Genomic DNA, 23,373 nt, shown 5'->3' with positions numbered 1-23,373 from the left:
ATTTTTATTGAGACATCGTCTCTTGCCTTTACTCAACTAAGAGCCCCAAGGCAGGGGATTTTAAGTCAGAATTTGTTTGTCCTAGCCTAAAAAAGCACACTCTGCAAGGCAGCATGGCATGGGGCAGGTAGCACTAAGTTACATAATATCAGTAGCAGGGTGATTGTGATGATCCTGAACCTGATCTGACCTGGAGTAGTTAAAAGGAACTATTTCCTGCAAACAGCACCTTAAAACACTAGATATAATATTTTGGAAATATTACACCCAACAAAATACTGGAGATAAGAGTGAGCCTGGGCTCAATAGTTGGAGTGCTTAGTTAGTTAATGAGCTCACACTGCATCAAAACAGATTTAAACATTTAAACGAAACATTTAAACAGAACACATGCATACATAAAGTAAAACTTATAAGTGAGATAACACTGCGCCAAAGGTTCATACAGAACACAAACATAGATATAAACATAAACAGACAGAACACAAACATACAGATAGAAACTTATGGGTGAGTGAACACCACGCCAGAGGTTCAGACAGAACATAAACATATACACATAACATAAACAGATATAAACATATACAGACAGAACACAAACATATAGATAGTAACTTAAAGGTGAGTAAACACCGCGGCAGAAGTTCAGACAGAGCACAAATATACATATAAAGTAGATTACAGGTGAGCTAAAACAGTAACTAAGGCACCTCAAACTATATAAGAGACACACACAAAATAAATAAAAAAATAAAAAAAATTTGAAAAAAATTAATATATATGTATATATTACTATAGGCATGACCAATTTTAAAATAGTACTGATGATCGGAAGCAAAATTCTTCCAGTCTTTGCTTAGAAAGTGAATCCCACAAGGCAGCAGGACATGGAACAGGTTGCAACTGATTTGATCTTAATGATACAACATACAACTTGATATATTGTATGGCATCATACATCTTACAAGTTGAATTCTACTTTGCTTTAAACTGAAACTTTATTGCAGTCTTGTCCTCAAAACCAAAGAAGAGATTGTTTTTGTAAATCAAAAAAATTAATATTTTATTAATGCATGTTTTTTTAAATTAACTTTACTTTTTGTTTGAAGTTTTATGTTTGAAGTTGTATGTTTTTTTTTTGAAGTTTTATGTTTTGTTTGAAGTATTTATTTTATTAGAGGGTTTTACTTGGTTTGGTTTTTTACTATGATCATGTAAACAAAACACTAGTTACTGATCTTGAAACTTTTTTTTTTAGAACTCTTTTTTAAGAGCAGGTGTTACAATAATGCGTAGTTGAATAATGACCAGGAAAAAAAATTAAAACTGAGTAGGCAGTAATTATAAATGACCAGGCAGTAATTATAAATAACCAGGCAGTAATTATAACTGATTTCGTAATAATTATAACTTACCAGGCAATTATTATAACTGACCAGAGAGTAATTATAACTGATCAAGCAGTAATTATAAAAAGAAGCTTTAAATTACAAAAAGTTTCAAACTTATTTTTTCTAAATTTACTTGTTTTAATTGATTTTTAAATTACAAAAAGTTATTTTATTAATTCTGTTTTATTAATTAAAAAATAAGGCAAATTCTAAATCTATTTGCAAACTATTGAAAATTTGTACAATATTGTGCTACAATCCAGCAAAGGGGGCATCCATTAAGTACATACACAGTAAAACCACTGGTTTAGGACCCATCCTCACTCCTTGTATAAACCTGTAGGCTTTCAAAGGGCCCCCCCCCCCAAGCGATAAAAAAAAAAATCCGTAAGTACGCAGTGGTACATACAGATTTTTTTTTTTTAAATGAAGCTCTTCCTCAATGCATAAATATTTCAAAACAAAGAAAACATTTAGTTTATTTGACATTTCTCTGTACTTAATTAAAACTTAAAATGTTACTTAATGTACTTATTTAAATCATAAAATGTTACAACATATTTTAACATAATTAGTAAATAACACATTTTAACATAATTTAACATAAATAAAAACCAGTAATTAAAAAAAAAGAATTCAAAAAAAGTTTGCTTTTATTTGACGTCTTCTTGCTCCTCATCTCGCTACCAATCAAATACGCGTTCTTTATGGAATAATAATTATATTACGTTTGTATGCTTTTGGGAAACCTTCCTTCCTGCATGCCTGCGTATGTACTTTATGGATGGCCCCAAAGTATTATCTTTTCAAATTAATTGTAAAGCCTATGGTTGAAATTTTGCCCATGGTTGAAATTTTGCCCATGGTTGGCATGCCCATGGTTGGCATGCCCATGGTTGGCATGCCCATGGTTGGCATGCCCATGGTTGGCATGCCCATGGTTGGCATGCCCATGGTTGAAATTTTGAATATCTTTCTCTTTTCAAACATGCTACATGTATACTGCTTAACCAAGAAGAATACATGTAACAATATTCCTATGTTTAAACCAGAATTTTTTATTATGAATGCAACTTAGAAATAATATCCTCCTCAAGACTACGCTTTAATGTTTACAAAAAAATGGCAACTAGCCCTGGTCTTCTGTACACTTTAAATTAAAAATTACTCATTTTTTGTAATTTAGCCATTTATTTATTTTTCCAATCTTTTTTTCTGATTTTGGTTCCCTCCATTTTAGCTTTAAAAATCAATAATTTTTGACTCAATATTTTAGAATAAAGTTGAATTAACTAGGCTACTCAGAATGCTAATTTAAAAAAAATAACACTTAAAATACAAAAATCGGAAAGGGTTTCAATTTGAAGAAAATCCTATCAAAATATTATGTCAAAGTTGCATTGTTGTTTTTTCAGGTTATAACTAAAATGTCATATAAGCTTTAACTACCTTTTTGCAGTATTTGCTACAATGTTTCCAACCTAGGGTTGCATATGCATTATTTTTTTGTAAAAGCTTTGTCAAAGAAAATGTTTAAACTACTTAAAAAAATTCACGTTTTTAAATAGATTAATTGAATAAATTTCAATAAAACACTTTACTTTTTATTTTTAACATAGTTCTGTTTTAACTATAATAAATGATAGGCTTTACACCACTTTACACCTTTTTATACACCACTTTATACCTTTTACACCGCTTATTTTACCTTTCTCAAAATATTTTCCATATTGCTCATGATAACAACATTCATATTGAACTTTATTCTCTTTTCTCACTATTTTTCTCGATGTTCACAAAAAAGTTAAATAAAATCTTTTTTTCTAGAACATTTTTCTTTATTTAGTATATATATGTTAATTATAACACAAATATTTAATTTATTTGATATATAAATGTTAATAACACAAAAATTCAATATATTTAATATATATGTTATTTATAACACAAAAATCAATATATTTAGTATATATATATATATATATATATGTTATTTATAACACAAAAGTTTAATATATATAATATATATATATGTTATTTATAAATTTTAACAGTATTTCTATGTTATATGTATAATCTCTTTATAATATGAGGAATCTTTCAAATTTTATTTGAACAATTAAAAGTCTTTTTTGCTATATATATACTTTTTGCTATAAATATATGCAGCAAGATTGAAAAAATTGAAGAATGTATTTATGGTTAGGGGTTGCATTTAACTCTCGGAAATGACACAGAGAACAGTGCACTAAACCACTTAGCTATTAAAGATATATGTAGTATAAAAAACCAATCTTTTTATAAATCTCTTTATACCAATTGCAGTTAAGGAAAACTTTTCAGGTGGATTTTCTAAATAAGCGTATTATTTATTGCATAGCTCATGTAAACTCAGCTAAGTTGAGCTTGTGCGTCATGTATGGAACTATCGTTTATAATATAACTTTTAAAAATTTTCTAAAAAATTCTTTTTTGTTTTGTGTTTAAAAAAACTATTTTGTTTTGTGTTTAAAAAAGCAGCAAGATTAAAAAAAAAAAAAAAAAAAATGGCAGTGGATGTGAAACCACATAATTTTTATATTGGTAGAGAGGACAGCGCACTAAATCACTAGTCTACTAGATGTACGTTTTAAGGAAAAACAAACTATTTTATAACTATTTTATACCGATTAAAATGATTTGACACTTTTTAAGCGGATATTTTAAATAAGTGCAACTATATCGCATAACAACATTACGTAGAAATTTATAAATAAAATTATAGTTTTATTATTGTTTTTAAAAAGTATTGAAGTAAAAAAAAATAAGAATGATCGATGTGGAACAGATAGAATAAAAATGTTTTGTTTGGAAAAGACTTATTTTACGGGTCTGGACAGCAACAATATAATACATTACATGTGTAAGGAAAAAATATAGAAAAAATGTGGAATAAACTTACGAAGACCCATTTTTTACAAGTCCGATCAGCTAGTATAGTAACATTGTTTAAAGTTTTGAATGTAAAAAATATTTTTGAATGACTTTTTGAAACTTTAATGCAAATTTTAAAGTTTCCAATTGTTATTCATTACTGTGTTATTTTTAATTGAAATGTTTTCAAAATAACTTATTAGAAAATTCATAACAAATACACAGTTTTCAAAAATCTATGTTTAGATAAATTTTTCAGGAAAGATTTTTTTTTAATATAGAACAGTGTTGGTTCAAATCGTTATCAATTTGATAAAGCTTCAAAAAATGTAAAAGGAAAAGTTAAAGGTATGACTCTCACAAAACCTGATGGGTCTCAAAAGCAGCTTAAAAACCTTACAGAAAAAATAAAGTTAGTTCTTGAAAATGACGAAGTTCCGCCTCCAATGAAGAACTATACTGCTTACTGTGAGCTTTTGCGCAATATTCATCAAGTTGATTCCACTGTCAATTCTTCTATTATTGTACTTAACATTAAACCAACAGATGAAAATTTTACTGGATTTTTCTTTACATTTATGAATAAAGGTAGAATCTTATTATTATTATTATTGTTATTATTATTATTAATACAGTTATTATTGTTATTTAATTTCAAAATATTTTTTAAACAATTGGAATTAAAAAAAATTTTATTAAATAGAATTAAATGAGACATGAAAATTTCTTTCAAAATAATTCTGGTTTCTTTGAGATCTTTGAGACATAGCAGGTGTTTACTTTTTACATATTTGACATTATTCTGAAGTTCATTTTTCAACACTATTCCTGTCACCCTTTATATTAATTAGAGTGTATATGTAAAAGGTAATTAAGTTGTTTAAGGTTATCAACTGTTTATTTTTTATTTCTTAATAAATTCACTCCCAACAAGGTTGCAACCAACAAGTATCTAATTTGATAGAAAGTAGAGTTAAGCAAGTAAATGGTTGACAGAAGACATTAAAGGCTGTAAATTGTAAGTCAGGTAAATATGAAGGCAAGAATGAATTCCAAATCACTAATGTTCAAAGAGAAAAACTAGCTGAATAATTAAGCATGAAAGAACAGTTTCAGTAAAAGGATGTAGTCTTTACCAAATGGTGAGTCATGTTTGAGTTTTGTTGGAATAATAACTTGTGATAGCTCATCTGTGCAGGATCCAGGATTTTGATGCAGGATAGTATTTGTAAGAAAAAAAAATAAATGCAACGAAGTATGTGGTTGTTTCATCAGCATGTAGAGCCTCTTTATAAGTTTGCTCATCAGGAAATTTTTACTATCTGCTAAATTTTTTTTGCACAGATTGTTGCCAGAGGATTTTGTAATATAACTGCTGCATTTTTGCCAGAGGATTTTGTCATATAACCTTCCAGTTATGATATAAAATCCTCCAAACCTGTCTGGTAAAAAGAATAAATGAACACTTTACAAATGGGAAACAATCTTTTACTTTATAAACATTTTAACTCATCTATTTTTTTTTTAAAAAGTCTAGTTAATAAAAAATTATAAATAAAAACTATTTTTAAGTTTATTTTGTTTTGATTTTTAATTTTAAGTATTCAAAAATTCACCAATCAAGTGCTATTCAAAAATAAAAGAAACACATAATATTAAACAGGATTCAAAAGAAGCAAATTAAACAGTAAGATCCCTCCTAAAATTAAAAGAAGTTTATAAACCAGGAAGGCTCCTCCTAAAGGTAAGAGAAGAGGTGACTAATGTCAAACTGGAATATCCCTTTTAAAAAAAAAAAACATCAAGAGTAACAGATATTATGTTATTTAAAAAAAAGATATCACCTTTTAGAATGGTGTAAAAAAATTCTCTGGTAAATCTATACTGTTAACCATCCCAAATTACCAGCAAAATGCTTCAATTTTATTTCTTTAAGCAACACTAAATACAAAACAATTTACTCACAATTTGTTTTACAAATATATATTTTATATTAAATTTACTTCATCAATTTTTTTATATAGCATTAACTAATTATTGTCATAGTATATGTAGTATATATGTTATATAAAGTCATATAAAATCTTCCAATATATTACATATATAGGAAGATTTCCATCTTTGTCCGATAACCAGCAGAATTGCACTCTTCCAAATCCTTATCCAGAAGATTGGTACAGTTTGTCGAAAGAAAAACAAAATTATTGGGAGAGCCAAAAAAAATGGACTTGTTATTTCAGTGAAAAAGATCTAAACAAAACTGCTGTTGGAATGTAAGCTCAATAAAAAATAGATATGAGTTGTTATGTGTAATATGTATGTTATGTGTTCATGTGTTTTATACATGTGTTATATGTTTGTTATATGACTATGTTCAGTGACAAACCGAGAGTTTATTTGGGGATACCATTTTTTTTTTTGAATACATATATTTACTAGTGGGCATAACCAAATTACTTTAGTTACGATAAAAAAACTATTTTACTTAAGAATTTAATAAATGCTTTTGCTGTAATTAAAATGCTATTTGTAAATAATTATTTAAAATTGTTTAAAGTATTTTAAACATTTATTAACTATATTTTAGTAAATTTTATTTTATTAGTTATTAATGTTTTATATAATTAGATAAAAAAATGTTTAAATACTTTAAACAATTTGTAATCAATATTTACATTACATAATATATTTACATATAATAATAATAATGTAATATTTGTGTAATATTTGTAAAATTAACAAAATAGTTATACGTCTTGTACTCAAATAACTATTCGAATAAAAAACATAAGCATTTAATAAACGTATTTACTATTATTTTAATTTTAAAATTTTGATTTAAATATTAGCAAATTTTTCATTTAACTTTTACTGAAGGGCAATAATTTTAATTGATTTTAAGTTAAATTATTAAATTATATTATATTACTTTTAAATTATAGATAATTAAAGAAGAGATAATTACATTAAATGTAATTTTAAAAATGTTATACAGTGATTTGCATGAATATAGAGTAACTACTTTGTTTGTGTGAAATTTTTGTTTTTTTTACAATTATCTTTGAAACCAACTAATAAATATGATTAAAAGCGTATTAAATGTCTTAATTGATTTTTTATCGAATGGTGCATAGTTGGAACTCATTAGGTTAACCAGTCTTGAGTAATTATTAATTTAATTAGAACATACCTGTATTTCTAATGTAGCAAAAATGTAGAGTCAACTAAAATTTAATGACTTAAGTTGAAATATCTCAACGAAATGTTATTTGAGTGATCTTAAATTTGGTGATTGATTTCTTTCACACTATATAAACGTTCTTGCAAAAATAAAATAAAATTATCATTTTTATATCTTGAGTTATTTGCATTGGTAATTATTTGGTAAAGTTAAAAGACAAAAATGGGCAGAAATGCTGTTTCAGATAGCAAGTTGTAGGTCTGCTAACAGATAAACTAACTTCAAGAGACCAAAGTTATCTCTATCAAAAGGTTAGATAAGACCCTAAAATTTCTTACCGCAAACTTGCCTGGTAATGTTAGTGTTAGTAGATGTACTGTACAAAGATGCCTAAATAAGAAAGGCTTAGATTGCTGCTTGAAAACCACTTTTGTGTGTCTCAGATTGCCTAAAAAGATTAAAGTGGTGTAGAAAAAGACTTCACTGGTCTGTAGAAGACTGGGCCAAAGTCATTTTCAGCGACGAATCCAATTTTGAGGTGATAAATTGCAAATTAAGATTAATCATCAAGAGGCTGGCGAAAAGTTCAAAGAGCGCTTTTGTGTACCAAGGATAAAAGGCGGAGGAGGATCAGTTGGAATATGGGGATGCTTCTCCCATAAAGGAACAGGGTCATACAACATTTATAACAGCAGAATTAACCAGTCCAACTACAAAGAGAACCACGAGGGTAAACTTTTGCCAACAGCCAGAGCCTTTTACGGAAGACAACAACGGATTTTTCAGCACAATGGCACTATGGCTCACACTGCAATCTCGGTTAAAGAGTGGCTTGATTGGAAAAACATTACGGTCATGCCTTGGCCAGCTCATTCTTTAGATCTCAATCTCACCGAGAACATTTGGGCTTGGATAGACAAGAGATCGGTCAAAGAGAGCATAGCCAGACAGTGTTGTGCAATTACAGCAGACGTTAGAAAAGCTTTGGAAAGAATTTCCAAAAGAATTTCCAAAAGAATTATGCATCCAACTAATTAAATTTATGCCTAGACATGTTCGTGCATGTGTAAAAGTTTGTGGTGCGCATACAAAATACTAAAATGCACCCTGATTCTATTTTTGCTGTTTTTTGTTGTTGTTTTTTAAACGTTGTATATATTTCTTATCAAAAAGTTATCTCAAAAAAAAGTTATTTCAAAAAAAAAAATCTTTTTTTTTTTTGAAAAATTTTTTTTTCTTATTTTGTTTATAAAACCACTATTAATAAAATTTAAAACAATTAAACTTAACTTTTTTGTTTGCTTTAAATTTAAAAAAAGTATAAAAAAAATCATATTAAAAATCAACTGACTCTATATTTATGCAACCCACTGTAATTTTTTTATTAAAAAGCAAATTGTATTTTAAAAAATATATTATACTTTTTAATTTGTTAAGTATAGTTAAAAAAAATTAAGTTTAATAAATAAGTTACATTTACTATGGATTTTTTTAAACATTAAAGATATTGAAGTTTAAAAATAACTAGATCTTAATAAAACTTTTATTAAGTTATCTCTATTTTTATTATATTTAATGTCAAAAAGAATATGGAAAAAAATCAAAACTTTCTTAATAATTTTTTTTTCGTTTTTCTCATGTAAACTAAAATAGCAAGTTAAAGATCAAAGTTCATTTAAAAATTAAATTCGCATGACTGAATTATTTTACTCTTGTTCATTTATTATCAAAAGCAGTTCACTCTTAATTGCCAACAAACAAAAGTTAATTTTACTCACAATAGATATTTTAATACCGTTCTATCTTTCAAAAAAGTAAACTTTTTATACATTCCATTGTTATAAAATTTTGTAACAAGTTTTTTAAATTAAGTTTCATGGCATTCCTTTTTTAAAAATTAACATTCAGTTAGTAACCAAAGGACAGTTATGTCACATAATTTTGTGAAAAAAGCAATTGGTTTTTAATTTATTTTATTGTCCTGAAAAAAAAAATTGCCGAATTAAACTGAAAATTATTTATATACTAGTTTAAAATAGAAAAAATTATATATTTTTAATAAAAAAGCAAAAGAAAAATTAAAAGATAAAATATTTTTGGGTGCTTTTTTTTGGCACCCATACCGCTCCAGCGGTACTAAAACAGGTCTGGGTTCATCCCTAATGTTTTTAAATGGGTGTGTACGACTATAGATTTAGTTCTGTATGAAACACCACTTGAAACACCACTGTTGACATAATCTTATAAAATAGAAATAGACATAGGGTTTTAGTACAAACATTAACCTTCACAGTGTGGGCAGGTATTATCATGAAAAAGATCTTACATCATAAAAATCAGATATCCATCATCTGATTTTTATGATGTAAGATCATAATGCTTTTTATCCTAAAATTATTTTTTCTTTAGTTTTTATTATAAATATTGATTTTGAAATTTAAAATAAAATACAAATTTCTTAGTAAATACCAAGTTTATTAAGTTATCAAATATTTTACACTTTTTATCATTACAATCTTTATTGTCAATAAAAGTTCATTTTTTTAATAGTTAGCTTTAAAGCATAGCTTTTAAAAAACTATGCTTTTTTAAAAGCTATGCTTTAATTATTCAATTAATAAATTATTTGCTAACCTTTATAGTGATTACTTGTCGCTTCATAAGTGAGATGTATGTAGTTCAAAGTTATTAGTAATTATTATAATTTATTAAAATTATTTTGATAAGTGTATGAATATAAAAAGTTGTTAAAATTCTCACATTAATCCAGAATGGATGTGCATCAATGGTTTGCCTGAGCTGGGTTAATTAGAGGTTTTAAATACCTTTAATAGTAACTTTTTTAACATTTTTTTAATTGTAGGATGTCTTCTCCCACAGTCTATTTTGTCCTCATTTAGGATTTTGAAATTTAAAGGTTTTGAATTTTAAATTTTTGTCAATTGATATGAACAAGGTTTTATTTAGTTGGTGCATAGGAGTCATCTACTACAACAATACACATCCTCTTACTAAATTGTTGTTGCCATTTTCATCTACTCCTAGTGAAGATAATTGTTCAGCTGTAGGATATTTTTTTCAAGCATATACTCGTGCATGCATGTTTTGGGATAAGCCTCTTAACACATGGAACACAGAAGGATGTGAGGTAAAAAAATTTATTTTTTATCATAAAAAATGTTCAAAAGATAAAAAGATATAAGATTATACTAAATTGAAATTAAAAATCACAAAATATATTTTAAGTTAAAACTTTTTATTGATATAAAAGTGTGACAGTTTGAAAAACCTTTTGGCAAATTTGAATAATTGCTTAGCACTTAAAACACTTTAAAAAGCATTCAATCCCACAATACAATGGTAAACGTTTTACTTATCATACAAAAACATCCTTAGTTAAAAAGCATAAATTTGAAATGTTGTTAAAATATAGTGTTATATTTATTATATTGAAGAATATGAAACCAATAGTTAACAAACTGTAAAATGTAATTATAGTGTTGTATTTACTAGACTGATGAATATGAAACAAATAGCTATCAAACTGTATGCCATTGTGATCATTTGACTGATTTTGGAGGTGGTGGACCATTTTCGAATGCTCAACCACCTGATTTTGGAGCTCTTAAAAGGTTTGATTTAGCAAGCAATCCAACTGTTTTTTCAGTTGTTATGGCAATAATAGGTTTATATTTGTTATTACTTGTATGGGCAAGAAAAAAGGATAAGGGTGATCTTGAAAAGGTAAAATTATTCTGATTTAAAAAAGTTTTTCAGATTTTTATATTAACCTGAAATTAATTTTTTTTTTTTTTTTTTATTGTGATTTCAACAAAAAATGTAAATGCATAACTATTTTTTTTTTTTTTAACAAACTTTTTATTTGTTTAATCAATATTTATATAATATTTAGACAAAAAATTACAATAGTTAACGCAAAAAAAATCTAGTTCAATTTAATTTAGTATAATGTAATATAATTTAATTCAGTATAGTTTAATATAATTTAACTACGTATAATTTTATATAATTTAATTTAGTATAGTTTAATATAATTTAATTTAGCGTAATTTAATATAATTTAGTTTAGTATAATTTAATATAATTTAAATTAAAAGAGTTTAAAAATTCACTCTAGTGCTTGATCTTTCAGAATTTTTAGCATTGCATTACGTTACTGTATTTTGCTTACATAGCTTTTAATATTTATTTGTGGTTTAATCATTTGTAATCAAAACATTGTTGTCCTACTATTTTTTATTGATTCTTTTTTGTTGTGTAGTTGTTGTTATTACATAGTTGTAGATTATATTTTAATTTTAGAGCGAGGTGATTTATCTACCTGAAAACCACCCCAATGATAAATACTTATATGAAATTGTTATAGATACAGGATTTAAAAAGGGTTGCTCAACAACTGCAGATGTAGCTATATTGATAACAGGTGTTTGTTTTTTTTATGTTAGAAAACTGTAGAACTAAATTAAAAAAATTTTATTGACCATCAATATTGTCAAAAATTTTGTAAAATTGTTTTATTTTTATTGTGTATTTTTACTGTGTATACTTTCCAGATAAATTGTAAACTACCAAATGATTGCATATCTAGTATGCAATCGTTCAGTAGTTTACAATTTGTTTACAATCTAGTATTACATAGCTAGTTGCATTCATTATTATGCAAAAACATGTTTATTTGTCACTCTATCTGGTCTTTTTTCAACGTGCTTCCCATTATTGTTGCACCAAATTTATTGACAAATTTATTAATTTATTATCAATTTGAAGATGCTTATACAAACAATTTCATTTAAAGAGTTGTGTTTAAAGAGGTTGATCAGTGGCAGTTTGGTAGGATGTAATGTTTGGCCACAAATCAAACAGTTTAGTTGTAGCTCTACAATTGTTAGATGTCCACTTTGCTAATGATATAACATCTCCCCATTATCCCAATATATATATTATAATATGCTTCCAACTTCCCATTGTCCCAATATATATAATATAATATGCTTCCAACTGTAAAACATTGCCTTGAAATCAAGATTTGAATGGTAATATAGTAGTAGCCTCCTTTTCTATAGTAGCCTTTTTTGCCTTAGGGAGGTTAGTTACCATTAAAAAAAAGAAATTATTACGAGTGCAATCATTCAAAAACTTTATTTTGAAATATATAAGGTATATATTACATTAATTATATTAAGTATATTAGAACATAAATGTTTGTAGATAAATTAAATTAGAAAATTAAATTTCCTGTTATTTTTTATAGAATTACTTTTATAAGCAATGTTTATAAGTAATATTGATAAGCAATATATTTATTGAGCCTAAAAGAAATATTTGATTTTATAAAGCAGAAAATTTTTCCGTTTTATCATTATTAGTTTTTTGGTCAAAGTTGGTTCCTTTTCAGTTTTTTACACCAAAAAACTGAAAAAGGAACCAAAACAACTAAAATAATAATTTTTAAATTTGGGTGTTAATAAATTTGTAGTTCATCAATAATATTTATTAATATTACACAATTTTCTTTGTTTTATGAAGGGAAAAACAAAACAAAAAAGTTACTATTTGAAGCATAAATTTAATAATTTTTTTGTTTTGTTTCAAAGGAAACTAAAAACATAGCAATCAAAATGAAATCTAAAGTTATTTAAAACTTGTTTTATAGGAAGCAGAGGAGAATCAGGACCAAGAAAATTGTACAGTCCTAATCGAAAATGTTTTCAGAAATCAGAAACTGATATTTTTATTGTAGCATTACCAGCTGATATTGGTGACCTAAAAGAAGTGGCAATATGGCATAATAATGCTGGAGACTCTCCAGGATGGTTTCTTCTAAGTGTTCAGGTTTTTAATGATTTTCTTTTCCTACATTACTTTATTACTAATTTATATATATTATATCTATTTTCGATTTAGGTCTTATTTTTGGGTTTTTTGTCTTTTTGAATTAGAATCTTCTAAATCTTTGGCAACAATTTTCTTTTTGATGTTGTTGATGAATGTTTTTTTTATTCTATTACCTAATATTCTTGATTTTGGGCAGCTTTTAAGTCTATGGTAATGAATGAAGTGACTCTTAAAAATGATCCATGGTGACTTTATGGCCAAAATCTTTAGGCTTTACCCAGCCAGGCCATTTGACCCAGGATGTCAATATTCTTACTAGCTTTCAAGACAATATAATCACTTGACTAAGGATAATTTAACCCACGACTCAAAACAATTTAATCTCTAGAGCTCTATCATTTGCGTTTCTCTAACATATATCTAGTTGTTCTCATAAAATAGCTTGTATTGCTGTTCTCAGTTTTTCCTTATTCATTTTTAGGTTTTAGACATATTTCAATCTATTTAAAACTCTCTGATATATCTTTTTATTATTTATATTGGTAAAAACCAAAAGGATAAAAGAGTTAGGGGGTAATCTTTGTAGAGTAATTTTTAATTAAGGGGGTATAATAATAGAATTATTAGAATAATAAAGTCCAACTAAAATTTTTTTGTGAATTTTTTTTTGGCACTTGTTTTTTATACTATGTTCATGGTTTGTGCTAAAAAATCTGCTGTTTTTTTTTTATTCAGGAAAACTTTTTTATTACTTCTTGTCAGTTTTAATTCATGTCATACCTTCTTCCATGGTTTTCTTATTCTTTTGATACAAATCAAAATTTAATCGAAGTCAAAATAATTAAATATTACAAAACAATCAAAATTGATAAAAAATCAGGTTTATGAAATGGATGCCTCGTTATCTATTCGGTCCCAAAATAGAGTTGTTGGAGAAGAGTTGTTTTAAATCTTAAGTTTAAAATAATAAATAAATAGTTTTTAATCAAAATTATTACTTTTTTTTTAAATACATTTGCATATTTAACTATAAAAAGTAATGTTTAATAATTTTTTTTTTTAATTGATTCTAATTGATTCCTGAGATTTTTCATTTTGAATATTATTTTGTTTTTGTATAAATCACTTTTTTGCTATTTTGTTTTGAGATGTCAACTAAACTCTTGAATGGTAAATTTTTGTCATATTTTATATCTTTTAACAATGCTATAGTTCTTTTGCAAAAAAAAAGGAAAATAAAACTTAGGCATATAAAAGTAAAGATGCTATAGATGGTAATTTAAATGACTGCCAGCATTAAATCTTAACTGCATTGTTGCTTTCTTTATTTCACAAATACCATAAAAACTCCAATGAACTAAGGTCTTTAGTTTTACAGATTCATAATTTTTTTCAACAATGATACAATTGCTATTTCTACTATGATAAAATTTAAATATTTTGATACAAAAATTGTAGTGAGATGCAATTATTTTGACAGCAATATTAACATGAAATATCTTATTGATTTGACTCAAAAAAACATATTTTACCTTTTAAATTTTCTTTCTTTAACTAGTATTTTAGTAATAGTTAAAGTTTACCTTTCTTCAGGTTCGTGATATGCAAACACAAACGCTAACTAATTTTATTTGTAATCAATGGTTAGATGTCACTGAAGAAGATGGCGCTATTATGAGAAAAATTCAACCATCATCCCAAGAAGATATTACAGAATTTAATTATCTTTTTTTTGTAACCATGATAAAGAATTTTTATGATGGACATATTTGGTTATCAATATTTACAAGACCTTGTCATAGCACTTTTACTAGATGTCAACGTCTAGCTACATGTATGTCATTATTAATGACATCAATGGTTGCTAATGCTATGTTCTATAAAACAGGTGATAAAAGTTTATTTGCATGAATGTTTTAATAGACTGTTTAAATTTTAATCTATTAATTTATGATTTATTTGAATTTTAAATTATTTTAATTTAATTTAGTAATAATATTTTAACTTTTAATATTTATAAACAAAAAATATTTTTATATAAAAAAAGTCTTTGATTGCAATTTGCTGTTTAGTTGTAAATAAAATGTCCTTTTTTTTTTTTTGCGTAAATAAACTTATATTCAACCAGGCTGTAAGCAATCTTTCTACATTGCAAACAACAACTATTCATAAAGTCTCATTTTTTTACTGTTCCTAAATGCTTCAAAAATTCTTACTCATCTATTTTTTTTCCTTGAATATCAGTTCTTTGGAATTTAAAGAATGCAATCAGTAGTAAAAAGTGGATTTCATACAATGCGAACTATGAGATTTAAGATGAGGTAAAGAATGGATTCAGTAGTAAAAAGTGGAGAGTATAGGTCTTTTCCAGGTCCACCAAATGCAGATAGCTATCTTGCACATGGTTAGAAGTATGCCAGATTTTATCAAAAACCTTTGACATATCAAGAGCCTTTACCTTAGCGATTCCATATAACATAGAATAGAATCACACAATTGCATAATTACAAATAAAATGCATAATTACAAATAAAGTGCATAATTATAAATAAACTGCAAATAAAAAAACACCAAGAACAAGAAGAATTTCTATTAACTGTCAGAGAGTTTGTTGGACTATTGATGAGATATTAGAAGATTGTTAACTATGCTAATAAAAATAAGAAGATTGGGGGATAATTAATGGTATCAAAAAGATCTCCAAGATATTTTAAAAGTTGGAACAGATAAAACTTTTTATTTTTTTAAGAAAAATAAGGTTTAATGGATTTGTTACATATTTAAGAGAGTGTTAAAGACTTTTGGAAGACTGGGAAGAAGGTTGTCCACAAGTTGTTCAAAAGTTCAACTTAAGATATCAAAAATTCACTTTTTTTTTAAAGTTTCAGAAAATATTTGGTGGTGTACCACCTTGGTCCAACCACCAAATAGAAAAGGTGATGTAATAAAATCATAAAAATATATTAAAGGTAATAGATGTAATAAAATCAGACTCATGCAGCTGAGATGTAGATGGGATGTAGCTGGAATGTTTAACTTGCCTTTGTTAATGACTCTAAAGATTTTCCAAAAGCCTTCAGAACCTAATTTTTGTAATACTATAAAAGGTTTAGATTTATTCTGAGAATTCTGAGAATTCTGAGAATAATGGAGAAATTAACAATACTTTTTACATTTTTTCTTGGTAAAAAATTTATTTTGCTAATGAGTTGTTTTTGTAAAAAAAATGAAAAAAAGTTCAGTCTACACATCAAAAAGTATTACACTTTCTCCTTTTTCTCCATAATCAACATAAAGTTTTTAAATTTAAAAACTTTGAATCGATTATATCAAACTGTTTTAAACTTATTAAATTTTTCTTATTTAAAAACTTTACATTGGTTATTAATATATTTAATATTATTATTTATATATGCTGTTTAATACTGATTAAATATTTAAGATTATAAATAGCATAAGATTTAAATAAAATCTTATGCTGCATGTTATTCAGTATGACACTCCGACCTTAAACCATTTTTTAATGCTCCAGATGACACTTTCAACCGAACTTAAGTTCATGTTTGTCGAAATAAAATATTTTACAGTAGTGTAGAGAGGATTTTTTAATGCTCCAGATGACACTTTCAACCGAACTTAAGTTCATGTTTGTCGAAATAAAATATTTTACAGTAGTGTAGAAAGGATTTTTTAATGCTCCAGATGACACTTTCAACCAAACTTAAGTTCATGTTTGTCGAAATAAAATATTTTACAGTAGTGTAGAAAGGATTTTTTAATGCTCCAGATGACACTTTCAACCAAACTGAAGTTCATGTTCGTCGAAATAAAATATTTTACAGTAGTGTAGAAAGGATTTTTTAATGCTCCAGATGACACTTTCAACCGAACTTAAGTTCATGTTTGTCGAAATAAAATATTTTACAGTAGTGTAGAAAGGATTTTTTAATGCTCCAGATGACACTTTCAACCGAACTTAAGTTCATGTTTGTCGAAATAAAATATTTTACAGTAGTGTAGAAAGGATTTTTTAATGCTCCAGATGACACTTTCAACCAAACTGAAGTTCATGTTCGTCGAAATAAAATATTTTACAGTAGTGTAGAAAGGATTTTTTAATGCTCCAGATGACACTTTCAACCGAACTTAAGTTCATGTTTTTCAAAATAAAATATTTTACAGTAGTGTAGAAAGGATTTTTTAATGCTCCAGATGACACTTTCAACCAAACTTAAGTTCATGTTTGTCAAAATAAAATATTCTACAGTAGTGTAGAAAGGATTTTTTAATGCTCCAGATGACACTTTCAACCAAACTTAAGTTCATGTTTGTCGAAATAAAATATTTTACAGTAGTGTAGAAAGGATTTTTTAATGCTTGAGATGACACTTTTCAAACAAACTTAACCCATTACCGGCCAAATTTTTTAAAACATTTATTTTGTAAAATATAATTGATTTTTAAATGGAAAAGTATTTATCCAAGTTAAATTAATAAAAAAAAAAAAACATTGTTAAAAAAAAAAAATATTTATACAAAGTCCCATTTGGGGATCGTGGCTGGTATAGCGTAAAATAATAGATAATTTTGTTTATAATATTTTATTAGATTATATGATAGTTTTGTAAATTATAGTGTATGCCAATTTCTCATGCAATACATGCGTAGGCCTACATTGCATTTGGAACATTGTTTCCTCGTGTTCTTTTTGCAAACGGCACATTTTCTTTGTTTTGCTTCCTCCGTCCTTTCTATATGGTGTCCAATGGGATCTTTCCTAATATCCTTAGGAATTCGATTTTGCAACAATTTTTGTAAACATGGCCTGCCAGCATATTTTGGGTTCGAAATAATTGAAGAAGTTCTCAAATAGGCCCTTGTGATATTTCTTCTAAATTCTAGCAGCGGTATGTTCGTATTGTTTGCTAGACAGTATTATGCATGTGAATTCATCACTGTCATATCTATAAGATTTGTGAAAATAGGAAAGTACCATTTCTTTGATCTTATCACTAGATGTAGATGCAATTGGAATTGCACAAGAATGTACTTCTACTCTACCAGGTACGTCTCTTGGACGGGTATCTTCTAAAACATCTTCATCGAAGTCTTCTAGGTCGGATACAACATTAACGTTATCAAGTGGAAGTTCAACGATATCTACAACTGCATCTGGTTCATCCTCATCAAAGAAATTTAGGTCAATAATCGTATCTTCTAATTGAGTAAGTGTCTGGTATCCATATTTAGAAATTGTCTGGTATCCATATTTAGAAATTAGATAAAATTATTTGCTATTGGCAAGTAGATATAGGAAAATAACTAATACTATGAAATATCATCAACTTTTAACATTGAATCTGCCATGATCCCCAAATGGGTATCAGCATTAAAAAGACTATAATTTTAAATATAATGATTTAAAAACAAACTTTACACTACAAATGATTATTATAACCTATAAATTACCATGTGACAATTGTTGAATGTATTCAATTATAAACAACTGAAAATTTATGTATTTGAAATACAGTATTAATTTTATGCATAACTTACCTCAGTGTTTTCACTTTTTTGACTTCTAAATTCAAAACAACAGGCAAAAGTAGCATTTTTTTGACACACGTCACTTAAATGAAGTGTTATAAGAGCTAATATGTTGCCAACTACAAAAAAATGGCATCCACTACCAACTACTGTTAACTAAAACCAAAAATCCCCAAATGGGGATCGTGGTAGGATATGGGTTAAGTTCATGTTTGTCGAAATAAAATATTTTACAGTAGTGTAGAAAGGATTTTTTAATACTTCAGATGACACTTTCAACCAAACTTAAGTTCATGTTTGTCAAAATAAAATATTTTACAGTAGTGTAGAAAGGATTTTTTAATGCTTCAGATGACACTTTCAACCAAACTTAAGTTCATGTTTGTTGAAATAAAATATTTTACAAAAAAAGGATGTTGTTGGAACTTAGGAGCAAATATGTTTAAAATAAGTTTGCTTTTCTTACCCAGAATGCACAGCCAAAAAGTTAATAAAGTAAGATTTTTTTAGACATATAATACTTAACTTAAATTCATCAACAGGTTTTCAATTTAATATATCTGAAACAGCAAAAATCCTGCCTACTCTACTGGTGTTATTGTTTGTCATCGTGTAATGTTTTTATTGTAATATTTTGTGTTGATAGACAGTTTGGCTTACCTTCATGCTGGTGTCTATTATTAAAAATAACTATTAGCTTCATTAATAAAAGTCACTCCTTCTATTTCTATATCACTCTTTCTATATTTATGTTCAATTTAAGGTCGAAGAAAACAGTAGGATTGAAGGTCTTTTTGCCAAAGCAAAAGATCTTCATGCGGGAGGTAAGTATGCCTGAGTTAATGAGCAAAATCTAAAGCATACTGTTATGTATAAAAGTTCTTTATTTATTCATAAAAAAAAGATTTTTTATTAGTCATTAAATTTAAGAATATTTTATTAGTCATAAAAGAATATAAGTTTTTAAGTTCTTTTTGTTTTTTTACTTTTTACAAGTTTTGAAACACTTAACAATCGATTTTGAAAACATTTGAATGTTAATGTTTCAGCAAAAAAATTTAATGATTTTAACAATTTAGATTTTTTTAATGGAAAAAGTTTCAACTCACAATTTTTTACTCAAGAAGTTTTTAAAATGAATTCAGATCATTAAATGATAGGGTAGACCATCATTGCATTTTTTTTTTCAAAACAGTTTGGATAGCAAAATAATGTTTGGATAATGGATAGCAAAATAATATATTGAAATAAAAAATAAAATTAAAATTAATTTTATGCAGTAACACGATTACGTAACACTAGAATAACATTTCTTATGAGCAATGGAAAATTTTTTAAATGCCGTTCTTGTACTTTTTTTGTATTTATTCATCACCATTTATACTTATTAATCAATTATTCTTACAAGTTCCAATTATTTTTTGAAGCAAAGTGTCGAATATACTTTCAAGATAAAAGTTTTGCTCTAATGTATCTCTCCTCATTTCTCTAATGTATCTAATGTATCTTTCCTCATTTCTCCAGATACAGCTGCGGCTACTTTTGTAACCAATTGAACAGTCTTTCTACATTTTGAGAATTGCATGGGAAACTATCTAAAGTCAATTTTTGCATATTTTGAATTGCATTTTCAATGAAATCATCACTTAACTCTTTTAACATAGGTGGTGGAGTCCTTGGTAGTTCCTCCCAATTTACAAGGCCATATTAATCAACTGCATCAAAGTTTTAAAGAGGAATTTCAAATTTTCTTACTTTTGTAGAATTCTGTAGCTTCTGTAGAATTTGAAGCTTTTTGAAAATTTGAAAATTTTTCGCAAATTTAATTTGCTATTTCTCTTATTTCTTTTAGGTATTTTTTTTTTGTTTATTTTATTTATATTTATATTTTGATATCAATGTTATCAACATTGATATCAAAATATTTTTTGGGTGACCATAATATGCATTTCTTTGATGTCGTTTATCAATTAAAAGTTAATCACTTTCAGAAAGGAAGCAAGAGAATTGAATTAAGCGACACAAGTATTTTTACCCCATGTAACATTGAGACTCCAGTTTTATAAAGAATCACACTGGTGCATAAACTCAAAGAATGCTAATATTGTTTGTCACAATCTCCTGTAGAATATTCAGTAAGTTATTCTGTCTGACATTAAATATGATAATTTGCTACTCATGACAATTTCCAAGTGCTTTCTGTTGCCACTAAACGCTCCTGAAACGGTGGTATCTAAATGCAATGCTAAATTTCTCAATGGTAGTTCATTAAAATAGAACATACACACTAACCAATGAACTGGATATCCCAAATGCCATTCCAGCAACCTTATTACACCATTGTTCACACCAGTATTTACGTTAGCTCCATCAGCGCCAATAGCTAACAAATTATCAAGTGATACTTTGTTTTCATCAAAAAAATCTATAATAGCATTCTTGATATTTGTTGATGATGATTTGATGGAGAAATATGACCAAGAAAAATGGAACGAGGTTCTTCAATTAATGTGATATGTTCCTCAGTGATTATGTCTTTACTGCTAGTTGTTAATGTACAAAAAGTCTTATCTTTTCTCCCATCAAAGAAAATTGATTTTATGCCTACTGAACACTTTGCTTTGTTTGATAATGTAGTTCTAAGCAATTCATTTTGATGCCATAACTTTGTTTGGTCTATGATGTGGCAGTAGCAGTTGGAGCTCCAGCAACATCAGATACACCATATCTGTCACTTTTTCTGGCAACTGTTCGAAACTTGATCAAATTTCTGTCAGATTCACTAGCTAATTCACTGCTCTACGTGTCATTTAAAAACTCCTCATTAGAATTAATTTCTGCATCTATATCAGAAGTGATATTAACTGATGCTTCCTGACTGCTTTTACTAAACAAAAAAAAATCATAGTATTTCATTCTTTTTTATGTTTCCTTCAAATGCTTTGATTAATAAAAAGGTTTTTTCCTTATCTAAAGGAACAATAAACATATTTCTTTCATTTCTTTGATCCATTAAAAATTCATGCTCAAATACTGATATTCTTGGGCATGTGCAATTACTTAAATTAAGACAATGACATGCTGTAATGTCAAACAAAACTAAACTTTCCATCTTAGCAATTGATACTGCTGAAATCTTTGATTGACCTTTTCTTTTAATTATCATTCTCAAATTTTTGTGCAAAGGTTCTGCTGCACTCTTCACATTGTAACAGTTGCAATACCAGATTTCAACTAAATGTTCATAACTTTTTCAGAAATTCTAGAAATTATTGTAGTTCTAGGAAGTTGTAATTTAACAAAAGAATAGTGCTGCATGACTTTCTTAACAATTTGAAGAGTACTAAGTTTACATTCAATGCCATAAACAAGACAAGTCAGCTGTGCACTTGTAACAGCTATAGTTTGCCACAGAAATCAAAATATTTTTAATTTTCTAAATATAAACTTAGTTTTATTCAATTTGCAAAAGAAAATTCTAGAAACAGATTTAAATTCAATAAATAATATACATATGGATTATTTGATATATATGTGAATATTGGTAATCTTTATAATACTATTAATACAACAATTTTTACATACTTATAGTAAACTAAACTTTATATACTAATAAATAGTAAATTTTTCTACAATTTATTTCAAAATAAATAAATAGCAATAATTTTAAAAAGTGTTAGTTAGAATCAAATGATCAAATACCAAGACCTAAATACCAATAAAAAGCCTGGAAATGCACAGTGTAAGTCCCCCAACGGAAAAAAATGGAAAGCCAAAAAAAAACTTGATTACTATTCTATTTTCATTATATCATCCAATTGTAACAATTTATCACAATTTAAAATAAAATTTAATAATTTTAGAGCAAAAATTACTTAGTAATTTATTAATAATAAAAAAAACCTAAAAATACACAAATTTGTTAGAATAAGGTCTCCTGGCAACAAATGAAGACAAAAAAAGTTTTTTTGTCTATTTAACTTATATTGTTTGCAAGCAAAAATTTACACTAATTAAGGTTAAATTTTTATAACTAAATTACTAAGTAATTAAATAATGATAAAATGCGCCTGGTGGCAAAGAAAGACACTAAAAAAATTGAAATTTTTTTCCCAATCTACTTCATATTATTCAGGAGCAACAAATTATCTAAAGTCAAAATTTTTTTTAATGATCTACCCTTTTAAATAACTTTACAGTTTTTTTTTTTTTTGTTTACACATAAATATAAGAAGTTTAATCAACAATATAATTTATTCACCATAATTTTTTTTAACAGAAGCTTGGTTTTTTAAAGAATCATCGAGAATAAATTCAATTCTTTAAATACCTAATTTCAAACTTTTATCTTATAGAAGAGAAGTTCAAAAGCTGTGAATTATAACCTTTATTCTAAATGATCTAACACCTAAATTTAGAGACAATCTTTTGACCTCTGATGCCGATGGTGAGGTTTTTACAATTAAAACACTAAATCCAAAATTT

The 23,373-nt window shown here is 26.7% G+C and overlaps 1 protein-coding gene across 7 annotated transcripts in view; it reads left to right on the top strand.

The window, feature by feature from the left end:
* The window catches only part of LOC100206152 (uncharacterized), a 184,509-nt gene that overhangs the window by 104,293 nt on the left and 56,843 nt on the right, over nt 1-23,373 (top strand). For all 7 annotated transcript variants that reach the window (XM_065802267.1, XM_065802268.1, XM_065802273.1 and 4 more), the window contains 7 exons: nt 4,586-4,892; nt 6,412-6,577; nt 10,453-10,633; nt 10,999-11,229; nt 11,809-11,929; nt 13,160-13,338; nt 14,935-15,229. In XM_065802267.1, the coding sequence (XP_065658339.1) occupies nt 4,586-4,892; nt 6,412-6,577; nt 10,453-10,633; nt 10,999-11,229; nt 11,809-11,929; nt 13,160-13,338; nt 14,935-15,229 (1,480 nt within the window). The remainder of the gene's footprint in view (nt 1-4,585; nt 4,893-6,411; nt 6,578-10,452; nt 10,634-10,998; nt 11,230-11,808; nt 11,930-13,159; nt 13,339-14,934; nt 15,230-23,373) is intronic.

The sequence above is a fragment of the Hydra vulgaris genome, chromosome 08 (genome assembly GCF_038396675.1).
Source record: "Hydra vulgaris chromosome 08, alternate assembly HydraT2T_AEP".
Classification (NCBI taxonomy): Eukaryota; Metazoa; Cnidaria; class Hydrozoa; order Anthoathecata; family Hydridae; genus Hydra; species Hydra vulgaris.
This window is presented reverse-complemented; position numbering and strand designations above follow the sequence as displayed.